The sequence below is a fragment of the Chiloscyllium plagiosum genome, chromosome 40, assembly GCF_004010195.1.
Source record: "Chiloscyllium plagiosum isolate BGI_BamShark_2017 chromosome 40, ASM401019v2, whole genome shotgun sequence".
NCBI lineage: Eukaryota > Metazoa > Chordata > Chondrichthyes > Orectolobiformes > Hemiscylliidae > Chiloscyllium > Chiloscyllium plagiosum.
This window is the reverse complement of record NC_057749.1, coordinates 5,314,934-5,333,050: the sequence shown is the minus strand read 5'-3', so window position 1 is coordinate 5,333,050 and position 18,117 is coordinate 5,314,934. Positions and strand designations below refer to the sequence as shown.

The following is an 18,117-nucleotide window of genomic DNA, read 5'->3' as shown; positions in this document are numbered from 1 at the left end:
AGTATCACTAGGGCAAGTCTGGCATTCCCCAGAGAAGGGAGGTGGGGGGTCCACAATGGACAGGGTGGCAAGGCAGGGGAAACGCAGGTGAGGAGTGGGCGTTGGGATGGCTGCTGATGGGCATGGCCGTGGGTAAAATCCTGAAGTTGCCATTAATTGGGCACATCAGAGGTTCGCCATATCTCCAAGCAAGCTGGCTTCCCCAGCACAGCCTTTACTGCTGATAAACTAGTAGCAGGTAGAGGGTGGGCCCTGAAGTGGGAGCATAAACTAACCTGGGTTTTATTTGAGTGCGACTAAAAAAGAGATGAGCTGGAGCAGAATGTTATTGGACTTTAAGGAAAGTTAGTCCAGGAAGAAAGTGGAGCGTGACTTCAAAGAAAATCATCACACTTTTCAAATTCATAGGCATGCTGCTTTTCCATTCTGGTCAGCGTTAGGGTAACTACTGTTTGTATTTCTGCTATTGATTTACTTACCCCTCAGTCTGCAGGAGAAGGTTTTGAATGTGTTGGCTTTACTGAATGTGGTAAAGATAAATTAGATTAGATTAGATTACTTACAGTGTGGAAACAGGCCCTTCGGCCCAACAAGTCCACACCGCCCCGCCGAAGCGCAACCCACCCATACCCCTACATTTACCCCTTACCTAACACTACAGGCAATTTAGCATGGCCAATTCACCTGACCTGCACATCTTTGGACTGTGGGAGGAAACCGGAGCACCCGGAGGAAACCCACGCAGACACGGGGAGAACGTGCAAACTCCACACAGTCAGTCGCCTGAGGCGGGAATTGAACCCGGGTCTCTAGCACTGTGAGGCAGCAGTGCTAACTGCTGTGCCACCGTGCCGCCCACGTAAATATGATGCCTTGGGTTAAGGCGCAAAGCTGTATTTAGTTGGCTTGAATTGTCCTATATTAAATCAACCCAAATACTTTTAATTGAGCCAGTTCATTCTTGGAATGCCAGAGCTGTGGAGAAATGAGTGCCCATGTGGATTTGAATCTATTAACAGGGAATATAGAACAACCATTGGATAATAAAAATAATAATGCCATAATTGTAGCATGTACTGAGTTGTGTTCAATTTAACAGAAAATGTTGGAGAATTATGCTGCAGTTAGTTTTTGCAATTTGTGCACGTGTTTAAGAACAGACACTGATTCTATTTCACTCTGGCAGTGGTTGATGACATCTTTGTTCTAAAGTATGTTTGTCCGCAGCAAGCTATTTCTGCCTGTCTGCAGTGTTCTGGATATGTCCAGAAATGGTGTGTTGGCTGTGCAGACTGTGAGCCTTTCACAATCATCCTTTCCTCCTCCTCGTCCAATCCAGGTTTGGGGCCATCAACCAGTTGATGTCTTCATTTCTCTCAAGCGTGACCTTTTTTTAGCTAGGCTATTAATTCATAGTCATAGAACTGCTCTCTGAATTGAGTTTGGTTCCTCTCATTCCTCGAAGCAAGCTGCAATCAGCTTTGGAAGAGGAGTCATTTCTGACTCAAGACATTAACTCTGTCCCCAACTCTACAAACGGTATGTAACCAGTGGAGTTTTCTCCAGCATTTTCTGTCTTTGCTTGGGGCAGTGTCTGATAAAGCTCAAACCTTCCTGAATTAAAAAGTGACTCTTCATTTAATGTGCTAGGCAATAATTGCAGGTACACTGAACACTACTCGCTACTAGTCACTTTCTGCTGGAACCTTTAGATCACGTCAATGTGTTCTGTCTCTTCCTAATTCCATTCAGACCCAAACTCTCTCTGCCTTCCACCTCTTCACCCATCTGCTGGTTGTCCAGTATCCAGTACTGAATGAGCTGAAAAATTTTCCAGTTAAATCTCAAATCTCCTTCCCCCTCAATTCCTGGGATCAGACTTGGGTAACTTATCAGGTGTATTTCAGACTTCACAACCTTGATATACTGTTTGACCCCAATCCAAGCTCTCAACTCCATCTCCATCACTGAGACCACCCACAATCCCCACTGCCACAACACCCAGAGCTCAGCTCAGTTGCTGAATCCCTTACCCACACCCTTGTTACCTCTAGACCTGACCATTCCAGTGCTTGTCAGTCCAGACTCCTGTTTGTCATCCTTTGTGAGTGCACACTCATCCAAAATTCTGCACCCATCAACTTCTCCACCTCCTGATGCTGCCTAGCTTGTGGTGTTCTTCCAGACTCCTGCCTGTCAACTTTGGATTCCAGCATCTGACAGTTTTTGATGCACATTCCGTGGAAGAATCATCCTGTAATCACTGACCTACATTCGTTTTCGTTCTAGAAGCACCTGCATACTAAATTTCAAGTAATTCTGCTTCATCTTTCCATCACTTTATCCCCCTCATTATATCTTGAAAGCCTTGTCACTGATGACATTTGTTCATGTGGTTAGTCTGGTATTGTCTCTTGCTGTCCCCGATAGCTTTGTGATGATCGTATCTAGATTTCCTGTATAGGTCAGGGTCACCCGACTTGAATGCCTCAGACCTGGACTTCAGTAGGGAGTGGATCTTTCTTTTCATCTGTAGCTTCCAGTTGGGGAACACTTGGATGGACTTCTTTGGCACACAGTCCTCTACACACTTGCAATTGAAGTCTATGACGGTGGTGGCATACTCATTTAGGTTGACCGCTGGGTTTTTGAGTACGGACCAGTCCATCAATTCCAAATGGTCATGTAGGAGCTCGTCCATTACCTCAGACCAGCACTGCACCAGATACTCACACTTCGGTTTCTGCTTGTAAGGTGGAAGAAGGATCAGAATCTTATGTGCTGATTTACCAAAGGACGGGTGGGGAATGGAGCAGTAGGTGTCTTTGATGGTTGTGTAGCAATGGTCCAGGGTGTTTGAACCTCTGGTGGGACAGGAGACAGGTTGATGGTACCTTGGTAGCACACTCTTGAGATTGGCCCGGTTGAAGTCACCATCTACAATGAACAAAGCCTCAGGTATTCCGTTTCAAGGCTATTTGTAGCAGTGTATACCTCATCAAGTGCCTCTTCACTTTTGCATAACCTGCTGCCATGATAGCAGAGGTGGAGTCCCATGGCAGGTAGTTGGGATGGGACTTCACTGTTAGATATTCTAGATCTGGAGACAGTGACTCATCAGGGTCATCATGTTCGAGCACCAAGAGATTGGGAGATAGATCCCGCTGTCCTTTGCCTTGCCCAAGGACGCTCTGCGGTCCATCTTGGTGGATTGAGAAACCCTCAGGCTGTAAGGTACAGTCAGGTGAAGCAGGAGTGGGCCATGTCTTTGTAAAACACAGAACACTGCAGTCTCTCAATTCCCTTTGATAGATGCAGTGAGACTCCACGGAAGCTCCAGCATCTACATCTTGTCTTCCACTTCGACACTTCCTTCTGGATTCAACATTAACTTTAACAACTGCAGATTGTAAAGTCTTCTGCACCATTTTGTTTCCTTTTCTTTGCTGGGTACATTCCTTTAGCCAACAGCTCACTGGCTCTACATTTGGAAAAGTAAACTTTCAGGACCAGAGAGATTCTTTGCAATAATAAAGTCTTATCTTGCCATGAAAAACACACTTAAACATGAATGGTGTGTACCTCCAACAGTGCAGCTGTTCCTCAGTACTAACTTGGAGTGGCAACTTGATCTTTGTGTTCAAGTTTTTGTTAGATTCAGCAATGTGTTTTCTCTGAATTGGATTTCATTGTCAGGCATTTCTGCTCTTTGACTTTGTTAATACAGAAATTGAAAAACTACTTCCACTCTGTGACTACGTTTTGGAAGGTCAAATTGAAATACAGATTACAGGGTTAAAGGCCGGATTCTTGGCAGTGTGGATGAACAGTGGGATCTTGCCACCCAAGTTGATAGGATTGTTAAGAAGGCATATGGTGTGTTGGCTTTCATTAGAAGGGGGATTGAGCTTAAGAGCTATAAGGTTATGCTGCAGCTCTACAAAGCCCTGGTTAGACCACAGTTGGAATATTGTGTTTTGGAGTGAAGAAGGATGAGAGGTGACTTGATAGAGGTGTACAAGATGATGAGAGGCATAATGGAGTGGATAGTCAGAGACTTTTTCCCAGGGCGGAAATGGCTATCACGAAGGGGCACAATTTTAAGGTGATTGGAGGAAGGTATATGAGAGATGTCAGAGAGGTGGACGCTTGGAATACACTGCCAGCAGTGATATGATAGTACAGTCAGATACATTTGGGACATTTAAGCAACTCTTGGATAGGCACATGGATGATAGTAAAATGAAGGGTATGTAGATTGGTTTGATCTTAGAGTAGGATAAAAGGCTGGCACAATATTGAGGGCTGAAGGACCTGTACTGTACTATGCTGTTCTATATTCGATGTTCTAAGTAGACATAGGTTTAGGGTGAGGGGGAAAGATTTAAGAAGGACCTGAGGGGCAACTTCTTCACAAAGAGAGTGGTGTGTATATGGAATGAGCTACCAGAGAAAGTGCTCAAGGCAGGTACAATGACATTTAAAAAAACATTTGGATAGGGAAATGGATGGGAAGGGTTTTGAGGGATGTGGACCAAATGCGGGCAATTGGAACTGGCTGAGTGGGCACCATGTTCAGCATGGATCAGTTGGGCCGAAGGGCCTGTTTCCTTGCTGAGTTACTCTGAGCCATAAACCCAGAAGTAATTTTTTTTTTACTGGAGAACAATTCTAATTCTAATCTTTTGCAATGCTATTTTGGCAAGCTTAAGCCTCATTCTCATTCTCAATCTGTGAATGCTCGAACCTATGCTTCAGGTGGAATTATCCAAAGTTATTATCCACTGCTTCACACAGTTCAGCCCCTCTGTCTTACTGAATGGACCGGTTTTTCCTTCCCCAGTCTCAGAATCATATTCCGTTTCCCTACAGGGATACGCTGAGAGCAGGCAAGCTGCACTCAAATCTCTTGCTGCTCCTTGACTGAACACTCACTGTTGCGTGAGACACCTGAGTATCGGGTTGTCATTTTCGCTTCACGTTCTTTCTCTCCCTGTGGCGTAAACATCTGTTCATCACCTTACTGTCACAGCCTGGGTCAAAACTGACAACTTGCCCCGCAGGGAAGCACTGGTAATGAAGCCATAGCCCCTATCGTGATGCATGGTCTGTTGATCGTTCTCATTACACAGGCATTCAAAATTATAGGCGTTTGTTTAGTCAGCCCGTGAGTGAGGGCTCCTGTGGAGATGTGGTAGTGTCTCTACCTCTGAGCCCAGTGGCCTTAGTTCAAGTCTGACCTGCTCCAGCAGTGTGTGGGTAACATATCTGAACAAGTTAATCAGACAATATCTATTAAAGTATGAGGCGAAATGGTGGCAGGAGTGTTGATACCCAGAGGAAATATGTTCACAATAATTGGAGGGGGGGAAGAGAAGAATACTTTTTTTTAATGCAATATCATTTGAATCGGATTGTCAGGTTTGAAAAGGGAGCAGAAATAAATTGAAATGCACCTTTTGAAAGATAATTGGATGTATACATGGAAAAGAGAGTGAGAGAAATACTACAGGACTATGGGGAAGGAGTAGTGGACTTGGGATAGTTGGATTGTGATTCTGAGAGAGCCTGCACAAGAAAGATGCACTGAGTAATTTCTTTGGCCATATTTTGAGACTCCATCAATTGCTTTGGTAAAGTACACCATTCAGTGACAATTATAAACACGACATTTATTTTTCATTCAGGGTCTGAGTCCTGGTTGTTATGATACCTACAATGCGGATATAGATTGCCAATGGATTGATATCACAGACGTCCAGCCTGGGAAATTCATACTGAAGGTACAACCCTATTTCTGCTGCTGCATGCAATCCTGAACTGTCAGCAAATTACACATTTACGTCCCTTATTTGTATTTTTGTGTTGTAGCTTCAAGTGAACCCCAACTATCTTATACAAGAATCGGATTTCACAAACAATGTTATCAGATGCAATATCCACTACACAGGGCGATACGTAGCCACGACAAATTGTAAAATAACACAGTAAGTACTTTGAGTCTTTTTTTTCTGTGATTTTGGAGTTGTCACCAGCATATAATTCCAGTCTATGCACAGTTCCATTTGCCTCAAAGCTCTGAATGTTCACAGTCCATTTGAAAGCCATAACCCCTCCCACCTGGGAAAGGATAAGGACAGCAAGTGCCATGGACAGATAGAAAGAAGCACTCAATCCATTCCCTGGCATCTTTATTGACCACCCCTCCTCCCATTGTCTCACAACAGAGAGAATTCCAAGTCCTCATCCATGTTTGGATGTCTTTCCAATACTTTGCCAAGTCTGTCCTTATTACCTTTCTCCGACATTGGTCCTTTCCATCTGAGCTTCCAGCCTAGGCTTCCTGTTCCCTCTATTATGCAGCTTGATCCCAAGTTGTTAGCTGCCTTGAACTTAAGCTCTTGACCTCCTGTCAGTAATGTCATAGAGCTGTACAGCGTGGAAACAGACCCTTCGGTCTAACTCATCCATGCCAACCAGATATCCTAAATTAATCTGGTACCATTTGCCAGCACTTGGCCCATATCCGTCTCAACCCTTCCTATTCATATGCACATCCAGATGCCTTTTAAATGTTGTAATTGTACCAGCCTCCACCACTTCCTCTGGTATGCATTCCATACGCACACCATTTTAGGCCCCTTTTAAATTTTTCTCCTCTCACCTTACACCTATGCCCTCTAGTTCTGGACTCCTCCAACCCAAGGAAAAGACCTTGCCTATTCACCTCATTGATACCCCTCATGATTGTGTAAACCTCTATTAGGTCACCCCTCAGCCTCCAACGCTCCAGGGAAGACAGTCCCAGCCTGTTCAGCCTCTCCCTATAGCTCAAATCCTCCAACCCTGGCAACATCCTTGTAAATCTTTTCTGAATCCTTTCGAGTTTTACAACATCCTTCCCATAGCAGGAAGATCAGAATTGCATACAACATTCCAAAAGTGGCCTAACCAATGTCCGCTACAGCTGCTCACTTTGCTTCACTCCTCACATTCAGGAGTCACCTCAGAACCTTTTCAACTGTATCTGCAGTGACATCCCCTTTCTCACCTCGCTCACAAAGTTTTGTGTTCAAACCCTATACTAGGATTTGACTGTTAAATAAAACATGGTTGACTCTCCAATGCTTCAGGGTGAGAGTACTGGCTGTCTTACGTTTGGGATGTTAAACAGATGCTTCGGTCAGAGATTCTGTGGCTGTTTTGAGGTAGAATAGGGCGAGTTATCCCCTGTGTCCTTGCCAACATTTATTCCTCGACTGGCAGATGATCACATTGTTGTTTACGGGAGCTCGCTGTGCACTAATGGCCCTTGGTGTTTCCTGGAGTACATTTCATTGGCTGAAAAGTGCTTTGAGATGTCTGGTGGGTGAGGAATCCTTCATCATGGTAGATGCATTAGTCAGAGGGAAATGGGTCTGGGTGGGTTACTCTTCAGTGGGTCGGTGTGGACTGGTTGGGCTGAAGGGCCTGTTTCCACATTGTAGGAAATCTAGTCTAACCTAATACAAATATTTCTTTCCAACGCATCCCAATGTTAGCTCATTCAACCTTTGCCCAATAACTGAGCAGCTGTTTTTCTCTTTCGGTGAAGTTTGGTTTGGGGAGGGGTCTCTTCTATGTTTGAAGGTGCTCTCTAAGTATCAGTTGTTGCTCGCGAGATGATAAGCAAGGGTGTATTAAAGAAACTATAAGCAGCTCTTAGAGAAACGCCTACTGTTTTTTTTGCATATCAATATATGTGCTTTAAGTGCTAGGTTTCACATTCCCTTAGAACTTGTATCATTAAAATTCCTGTTTGAAATACAAACATTTGTTGGAAGGTTACCTTGTCGTGCCACAATATGATACCACGCAACTCATTCACAGTCTCTGTTGAGTGCAGTGTTATGCCAAGAGATGTGTACATATGGACATGGGCGCCATCATGTGGTCACTCATTGTCCCAAGTCTCCAATATCCCTTGGTGGGACGGGGAGAGAGGAGCAAGTGTTAAATCTGACTGTTATTGACCATGAATAGAAGGGGAAGGAACTCAGTTATCTCCCTGCCTCGTCCAGTCTCGATTTCATAGTGGGAGGTGGTAACTGACGATTGTATAATTGACAACGGCTCGCTGATGAGTGCACCTCTCTGTCTTTGTCCCGCTACTTGCCTTTGCAAACTTGTATGAAAAGCAACAATTCCATTGTCCAGCTTTTAAGGCTGAGATGAGGAGGAATTTCTTCTCTCTCATTTTGAGAGTCCTTGCCTCAGAAAGGGGCTGTGGGGGCAGAGTCCTTGTGTATATTGAAATAGGTAGATTCTTGAAATCAAGGGTTATGGGAAAGTGGATGTGAGGAATGTTGCATCAGCCATGATCTAAGTCCATAGTGGATCAGGCTGGAGGAGCCAAATGGCCTACTCCCTAGATTGATTTGATTAGATTGATTATTGTCATTCACCGAGATACAGTGAAAAGCATTATTTGACATGTTAACCAGACAAATCATAACTTACCTATGTGCATCAGGGTAATCAAACAGAATGCAGAATATAGTGTTACAGCTACAGAGAAGGTACAGAGAAAGATCACCTTTAATCACTAAGTAATCCGTTCAGAAGTCTGATAACATCAGGGAAGAAGCTGTTCTTAAATCTGTTGGTACGCGTTTTCAAACTTTTGTATCTTCTGCCCGATGGTAGAGGGTGGAAGAGAGTATAACTGAGGTGGGAGGGGTCTTTGATGATGTTGACTGCTTTCACAAGTCAGTCAGATGTACTGGGTGGAAGGCTGGTTTGCATGATGGACTGGGCGTGCGTTCACAACTCTGTGTAGCTTCTTGTCATACCAAGCTGCGATGCATTTGAATAGGATACTGTCCTATTGGGATTGTGGACATGCCTAATTTCCTTAGCCTTCTGAGGAAGGAGATGCATCGCTGTGTTTCCTTGACAACAGCATTAATGTGGATGGACCAGGACAGATTGTTGGTGATAGTTACTCCCAGGAACTTGATGCTCTCGACCACCTCAATCTCAGCACCGTTGACACAGACAGGGGCATGTCCTCCACTCTGCTTCCTGATGTCGATGATCAGCTCCTTCATTTTGCCAAAATTGAGGGAGAGATTCTTCTGTTTACACCATGTCACTGAGCTGTCCATCTCCTTCCTGTACTCTGTCTCATCATGATGGTGGTGTCATCAGCAAACTTGTAAATGAAGTTAGAACTGAATTTGTCCACACAGTCGTGAATGTATAAGGAGTATAGTAAAGGGCAGAGTATGCAGCCTTGCGGATACCAGTGTTGAGAATTATGGAGGAGGTGTTGTTGCCTATCCTTACTGATATGTGGTCTGTGGGTCAGGAAGTCGAGGATCTAGTTGTAGAGGGAGGAGCAGAGTCATAGATCTCGGAGTTTGGAGATGAGTTTTGTTGGAATTATAGTGTTGAAGGCAGAGCTAAAGTCAATAAATAGGACTCTGAAGCAGATGTCCTTGCTATCCAGATGTTCCAGGGATGAGTGTAGGGCCAGGGAGATGGCATCTGCTGTGGACCTGTTGTGACAGTAGGTGAATTGTAGGGGACCTGGGAGGCTGGAGTTGATGTGTGCCATGATTAACCTCTCGAAGCACTTCATAATGATGGAGGTCAGAGCCACCAGATGGTAGGCATTAAGGCACATTGCCTGATTTTTCTTTGGCACTGGGATGATGGTGGTCATCTTGAAGCAGGTGGGAACCTCACATTGTAGTACAGGGAGGTTAAAGATGTCTGAAAATACTCTCACCAGCTGGTCCGCACAGGATCTGAGTGCACAGCCGAGGGCTACATCCGGGCCTGTCGCTTTCCGTGGGTTCACCCTCCAGAACGCCGATCTGACCCCTGTGGCAGTGAGTGCGGGTACAGGTACACCCGAGGCTGTCAGGATGGGAACACCCTGCTCTGTTGACACCTTCTCTCATTCCTATTCCTTATATTCTACTCATGTTCTCCATCAGCTGTGGCTGCCGGGGTTCCCGGTTATGTTGCTATGCTTTCCTGTCCGTGCTAAGGTATGGATGTCGACGTTCTTCCATCAAGCTAGGTCCTCCTCTCTCTCTCTCTCTCTCTCTCTGTCTCACACTCTCACTCTTTCTCTCTCTGTCTCACACTCTCACTCTTTCTCTCTCTCTCTCTCTCTTTCTCACTCTCTCTCACTCTGTCTCTCACATTCTCACTCTCACTCACTGACTCTTACTCACTCACTCCCTAGCTCCCTCGATCCCTGTAAGGTTGAGGGCCTGTGTGGTTGGTGCAGCCCCCTTCAAAGTGTTAAGAGTGAACAGATTGAGTGCGGCATTCTGATGGTGACCCTGGTGCAGATTTTATTTTAAGACTTGCATTTACATAGCACCTTTCATAATCTCAAGATGTCCTGGTCCAGTTATTGCTGACTTGAGGAGATTGAAGTGTAATGGTTTTCTTACTGGGCTAATGTTTGAAGGCAAGGCTAATCCTTTGCCATGCCGATGAAGAGTCAGCGCACTCGAAACATTAACTGTGCTTTCCTCCCACTGATGCTGCCAGACCTGCTGAGTTTCTCCCGCAATTTCGTTTTTTGTTTCAGAACTCCAGTGTCTGCAGTTTTTTTTAATGTAATCCTCTGGAGGCATGGATTCTAGGCACACAGCTGGTGGGATTTAAAATTAATGCATACATCTGGAATCCTAATCTCAATAATGGCGACTGTGGAGGTATCATCAATCATTGTTTAAAGGTCGCGTGGTCCTTCAGAGAGAATCATAGAATTCCTACAGTGTGGAAACAGGCCATTTGGCCCATTGAGTCCACACCATCCCTTCGCAAAGCATCCCACCCCCATACCCATCCCTCCACCTGATCCCTGCATTTCCTTAGCCTGCACCTTCCAGTTTACTATAGGATAATTCAGCATGGCCAGCCCACCCTAACCTGCACATCTTTGGACTGGGGGAGGAAACCAGAGCACTCAGAGGAAACCCACACAGACACTGGGAGAATGTGCAAACTCCACACAGACAGTTGCCAGAGGCTGGAATCGAACCCAAGTCCTTGCCACTGTGGCACCCAGAAAAGCTGCCATCCTAACCTGGACTGGTCTACGTCTCACTCAGACCCACAGTAATGAAGTTGGTTCTTTAACTGCCCTCTGAATTGCCCCAGTAATCACCTCAAGGTGAAGGCCAGTTTAAGGATGGGCAACAAGCATTGGCCTTCCCAGATCCTGTTGATCCTTTTGCACATCCTGTGGATAACAAAATTAGTAAAAATATACATGGTGTATTTGAAGTGTAATTAGTGGGGTCATGTTGGCGACTCTAATTTTCACACAGCAAGACTCCAGCAAACATAACAAAGAGGTACCCTGCTTTTAGATGCTTAGTGTCGACAATGATGATGGGCAAGAAACATTGCTGCCACCCAAATACCAGGCAATGATAACCTCCAAAACCAGAATCTAACCCTCACCCCTTTTACATTCAGTGGTATCACCATCACTGAACCCCCCACTGTCAACATTTTATTGGGGTTTTACCATTGACCAGAAACTGCAGCGTACCAGTTATGTAAACACTGTGGGTAGAAGAGCAACTTGGGGGCTAGGGATGATGCAGCAGGTAACTCCTGGGTCCTCAAAGCCTATCCATCATCTCCAAGGCGACAAGAAAACATCAACGTGTCGGGATGAGGCTAGCTCCAAATAACACTTAAGAAGTTTGACATGGTTTTGGCCTGCTTAATTGGCACCGCATCCATAAATATCCACCCCGGATACTCAGTGGCAACAGTGTGCACAATCTAGAAGATGCACTGTAGAAAACTACCCCACCCCCACCCCCACCCCATGATCTAGATGATCATGGTCAATGGTAAACCCACAACCATGATCATCTAGAACTACATGGGAATCTCACCACCTGCAAGTTCCCCTCCAAGCCGCTCATCATCCCTAATTTGGAAATATTATTGTTGTGCGTTCAGTGTCACCGGGTCAAACTCCGAGAACACCCTCCCTAATGGCACAGTTGGTGGCCCTACACCAAATGGACTGCAGGCAGTTCAAGAAGACAGCTCACCACCACCTTCTCAAGGGCAACTAGGGACGGGCAATAAATACTGGTCCAACCTGTGATGCTCATGTCCTACAAGTGAAGAAAGATAGTTTCACTTTGCTACTCTCCAGACTAGAGCCATGGGGTCTTTCATATCTACCTGAGAGGGAAGATGAGACTTCGATTTAATATTGAGTTTGAAAGGCTACAGTGAAATCTGAACCTCAGGCAAACAAAAATTAAAAACTGCATCTTTGTTTTGATTAGACTCTCTACAGTGTGGAAACAGGCCCTTTGGCCCAACAAGTCCACACCGACCCTCCGAAGAGTAAACCACCCAGACCCATTCACCTACTCTCTTCTAATGCACCTATGACTATGGGCAATTTAACATGACCAATTCACTGACCTGCACATCTTTAGACTGTGGGAGGAAACCGGAGCACCCGGAGGAAACCCACGCAGATACAGGGAGAATGTGCAAACTTCACGCAGACAGTCGCCCGAGGCGGGAATCGAACCCAGGTCCTCTGGCGCTGTGAGGCATCGGTGCTAACCTCTGGACCACTGTGCCACCCCAATTTTAGCAGCAATTTTGACATCTTCTGCTCTTGCCTCACCACAAATTGCTCAGGAACTTGGTTAGGCCACACAGTACTCTTAATGCAACTTTTGAGGGGCCCTGCATTTGGCACCTGCCCCTCCTCCAGTTTTTATTAACCCAGTTGTCTCCTGGCAAAAGGTATTTGTCCACTCAACCACAAGGTTTCACAGAAACGGACCTGGGCGACATTATTTGTCTCCAGGTTTGAAGCCTCTGTATGGGTGCATAAGTGCAAGTTGTACAATGTTTTCTCAATTGTAGAAGGTGATGGAGATATTGTGCAGGAGATCAGTTTATTTACTGTAATGGATAGCAGAGAGGTTTACCAAAAATTACCAGAGACAACAAGCAGTGGTGCCTTTGCACCTTCTGGTTTTGAGCAGAACCAGATTGACTGAGTGAGAGTCTATTTGGCTTGTTATGGTGTGATTGAAAGGAGGTTCAGTGTCTCCTTGGTCTTGTTGGTGTTGATGGTGCTTTGTCTACCTCCTGTGCAGTGTAATCCTGTACGCCTCAATCTTGACTAAGCACCCTATGATCTGCCTGTATTGTTTGCAAGCAAAGCTTTTCACTGTAGTTAGGTACGCGTGACTGCAACAAATCAAATCAAACCAGACATCCGAATTGGCTCAGGCGAAGACGCAGAACAGCCTCTCAATTTTGGCATAAAATTAGCATGTTCTTTAGACAAACTGAAAGGAAAGCTGGGATTGAATGAGGAGGGATTGGCTTTGATGGTGATTGGTGGCCTCTGATGATGGCAGGGAGGATTGTCAGCATCAGTCCAAGGTGATGAACGTACATCTAATCCACTGGGGGCGCTTTTTCCTGATTAGATTAGATTACTTACAGTGTGGAAACAGGCCCTTCGGCCCAACAAGTCCACACCGACCCACCGAAGCGCAACCCACCCAGACTCATACCCCTACATTTACCCCTTCGCCTAACACTACGGGCAATTTAGCATGGCCAGTTCACCTGACCTGCACATCTTTGGATTGTTCGAGGAAACCGGAGCAAACCCACGCAGACACGGGGAGAATGTGCAAACTCCACACAGTCAGTCGCCTGAGGCAGGAATTGAACCCGGGTCTCTGCCGCTGTGAGGCAACAGTGCTAACCACTGAGCCACCGTGCCGCCCTGATGGTTGAAGAGACTTAATTTGAGAGAGGCAGGATCTGCCACATAGGGGCCCTCTGTATGAAATGGCTATTTGGTGTCTTCATGGGTTTGTACTTAGTGCAGCCCTTATTTATTACCTCAGGACATCCCTTAGCACTGCGTAATGCTCCATTAATGTACTGCAAAGCTGTTATAATGTAGCCAACGCAGCTGCCAAATTTCAATCAGCAACAACAGCACTGAGAGAAATGTTTTTTTTTAGTTATTAGTTAACGAATCAAAATTGGCCAGACTCCAGGGCAAACCTCCATTTGTTTCTTCGAATAATGGCGTGGAATCCTTAACATTCGGCTGACACTACAGATGAGGCTTCACTTCAATGTCTCATCTGAAAGACAGCACTTACAACTTTGCAGGACTGAGGAGCCTTTGGTTTTGTGCTCAACTTTCTGAAAGTGATGCAGACACGTTCCAAATCATTAGGTTCTGGCGTACTCTGTTTAGATTGTAGGATCCTACCTCCTTACCTTTTGGCTGCAAGGTAAGTACAGCTATTTTCAGTGTAACTGGTGATGGAGCCATAGAATCCCTACAGTGCAGAGAGAGGCCATTTGACCCATCAGGTTTGCACTGACTCTCTGAAGAGCATCCCACCCAGACCCACCTTATCCCCAATATTAACCATGGGTAACTCACCTCGCCTGCATGTCCCTGGACAATACAGGGCAAGTTAACCATGGCTAATCCACTTCACCTGCACATCTTTGGACTGTGAGAGAAAACCAGAGGGGATCCACACAGACATGGAGGGAACATGCAAACTCCACACAGATAGTCACCCGAGGCTGGAATCGAACCCGGGTCCCTGTACTGTGAGGCAGCAGTGCTCACCACTGAGCCATCCTATCTGCACCCAAATCCCTCATATTGGGATCAATGGAAAGTTGCATGAATCTCTAAGCGAGCACATTGGCCTTTAAATCCCCAGTGTCTACTCGTCTTGTGTGGATCATAAATCTTTAAAACTATATATCAACCAGTTATATTCTGTAATGATCCCGTGCAGGGACAGCTTATTTTTGTCTCAGTTATTTATCCAGGAGACCGTCATTTAAATGGCCATTATTCATGTGTGAACCTTGGGGGGAATGTATTTATACAGATGTACTAACTCATCTAATTAGCTGAACTCCAAAATGGCATAACCCATCTATATCTACTTTGTCAGTCCCTTTTTGTAGCTTCTAAACCTTAATTAGATCTTCTCTCGATTTTTAAACTCCAGAGTGTAGGCCTAAACTGCCCACTCTCTGTTCATAAGACAAACTCTTAATTTCTGGAATCAATCAAGTGGATGTCCTCTGAACAGTCTCCCATCTATGGGGTGGCACGCTGGCTCAGTGGTTAGCACTGCTGTCTCACAGCGCCAGGGATCCGGATTTGATTCCAGCCTCGAGCGACTGTCTGTGGGGATTTGCACATTCTCCCTGAATCTGTGTGGGTTTCCTCTAGGTGTTCTGGTTTCCTCCCACAGTCCAAAAGATATGCTGCTTAGGTGAATGGGCCATGCTAAATTGCCAAGTCAGGGGTAAATATAGGGTATGGGAATGGTTCTGGGTGGGTTTCTGTTCGAAGGGTCGGTGTGGACTTGTTGAGCCGAAGGGCCTGTTTCTATGCTGTAGGGAATCTAATCTCAGAAACATACCAATCCAACTATATCCCTCCTGAAGTAAGGGGGCCAAAATTGTACATAATACTCCAGGTCAGATCTCAGTAATGCCTTGTAACAATATACTAGCCTACTTTCATACTCTATTCCTTCAGCAATAAACGCTAGCATTCCATTTGCTTTCCCTATTCCCTGCTATACCTACAGGAGACTTTTTTTTGTCCGATTAATTCATTCACAGAATGTGCAAGCTAACTTTGTCTGCACATTTAAAATTGCTGTCGTGGTGAGTCACCTCCTTGAATCACTGTTGTCCAGGTGTCCAAGGCATGTAGACCATTCCAGGGTTTTCCTCAATGAGGATATTTTTCCAAATCTGGAACGAGGTTTGACTTAGAGGGAAGCTTCCATACATCGGCTGCATTTAGAGTAAAGTTAAAAATCACTCAACACCAGGTTATAGTCAAACAGTTTATTTGGAAGTACTAGCTTTCAGAGCGCTGCTCCTTCATCAGTGGTACTATAAGGGAGCAGTGCTTACCACTGAGCCGTTGTGGATTTGGGAGAAGACTATGCAATAAACTGAAAAGGGGAACTCCAGCCAATTTGCCAAATAGTTTTGAGTTCATTTGTACTGCAGCTGCCACTGTCTCTTTAAGATTGACTAAGCAGCAATTGTGATAGAACCTCGGGTATACCTCAGCTATCCATGGGTTAAACCCATCGATGCATTGGTGATAGTTTAGCTTGTTCTGCTATAACGCACATTTCATTAACATGAATTCGCTACAACACAATTGACGAATTGGGGACACTTTTCTGTGGTATGAACTTTTAAAGCATGTATTGGTTATAATGCAATTCCAGCCCCATGTTAGTTTAATGGTGCTGCTCTTATGTGATTTTCTAATAACATGGGGTTGCATGAGAACAGAATTACTGCCTTACAGCAGAACTGACTGTCTAAAACTGCATTGGTCTTTTTAATCCAGCATTTAGGTTTGAAATATTAAGTTTCTGAGATTGAAAGAGCCAATCTGGAAAGGATTCTTGCATTTTTATGCAGTCTTGACCATGAATTTAATTCAAGCTGACTGCTGGCCAGTCAAATCTGAGATTCCTTCTGAAATTTCATCCCTTCATTTTTTAACAGGTCGTGATCTACAAGGTTTCAATTTCAAAACACGACACTGTATATCCTGAGCAAACATCTGGTGCGTGTGGAACTTGATCGTGCAGCAGCTGTGATGTTTGGTAGCCGTCATCGGGAGTTAACAGGACTTCAGTCATAACCAAAGAATCTGCCCGTGAAGCTACAGGATATTGAGCCAACAACTGCGAACAATCCTTAACATGGACTAGGCACCAGATTATTTCCAGTGAGGTTGTGTGGGCATCTGAGAAATGTTCTATTATAATTCGCAACACTTGTATGAAGTGAGCTTGACTTATTAGCAAAAGAATCACTGCAGTCACACTTTTAGCAGTGCCCTACTATTCCACTATTCAGTGCGATCATGACAGAACTTTTACATCAATTCCACTTTCTCTCCCTATCTCTTTATTTTCTTAGTTTCTAAAAATCTGTCAAGGTCAATTTTGACTACACTCAACGACTGAACATCCTCAGTTCTTCAGGGTAGATTGTTCCAAAGATTCATAACCATCTGCATGAAGACACTTTTCCTCATCTCATATCTCAATGGCTACCCTGTATCGTTTTTTAAAAATTCAGTCACAGGATGAGGGCATCGCTGACTAGGCCAGCATGCATTGCCCATCCCTAATTGCCCTGAGAGGAGTTAAGAGTCAACCACATTGCTGTGGGTCTGGAGTCACATGTAGACCAGACCATGTAAGGATGGTAGTTTCCTTCCCTAAAAGATATTAATGAACCAGATGGGTTTTACCGACAATGGTTCCATGATCATCAGATCCTTAATTCTAGGTTCTTAATTGAATTCAAATTCCTCCATCTTTCATGGTGGAATTTGAACCCAGGTCCCCCAGAACATTAGCTGAGTTTCTTGGCCATTGCCTCCCTTTTTGTGATCATAACAACATAACAATTAGGAGCAGGAACAGGCAGTTTCAGCTCCTTGGGAGTCTCTATTCAATACAATCATGGCTAATGTCATCTTGACCTCAATTCCACTTTCCTGTCCACCTTCCATATCCATTCAACCCGTTCCTAATTAAAAATTCGTCTTCCCCTTAAATTACCACTCCTGGTTCTAAAGTCTCCAGCACAAGGAGACGGTCTCTCCACATCTGCACTCTAAAACTTTTGCAGACTTTTTTTTAACCTCTCAATAAGATCATCTCTCATTCTAAAACATGAGAGAGTACAGGCTCATTTTGCCCTGTATGTGGCCCTACTTTTCAGTTTTGGTACTCTGTCCATTGCAGGAGCTTGCTTTGATGCCCTTGGATTATAGAAAAAGCAAATTAGTCATTTCTAAGGAAAAGATTAACCCTGCTTGTGTCTCCCATCTATTTGAGAACAGTCTAAAGGGTCCAATGCCCTTCTCTTCCTGTGGTCCAGGATCCTTCTCCACTGTCATTATTGTCCCTATCTTTTCACAGCTGCTGACTGACTTAGAGCTGCACAGCATGGAAACAGACTCTCGGTCCAACTTATCCACGCCGACCAGATGTCCTGAAT

At 44.9% G+C, this 18,117-nt stretch overlaps 1 protein-coding gene across 2 annotated transcripts in view; it reads left to right on the top strand.

Moving 5' to 3' along the window:
* Positions 1–18,117, top strand: part of loxl1 (lysyl oxidase-like 1) — a 102,815-nt gene that overhangs the window by 64,172 nt on the left and 20,526 nt on the right. Inside the window, exons 5-7 of one of the 2 annotated variants that reach the window (XM_043680198.1) lie at positions 5,688–5,783; positions 5,872–5,987; positions 16,606–17,244. In XM_043680198.1, the coding sequence (XP_043536133.1) occupies positions 5,688–5,783; positions 5,872–5,987; positions 16,606–16,612 (219 nt within the window). In that variant the 3' untranslated portion in view covers positions 16,613–17,244. Of the gene's footprint in view, positions 1–5,687; positions 5,784–5,871; positions 5,988–16,605; positions 17,245–18,117 lie in introns of those variants that run through there. The other variant, XM_043680197.1, reaches the window with a different exon arrangement.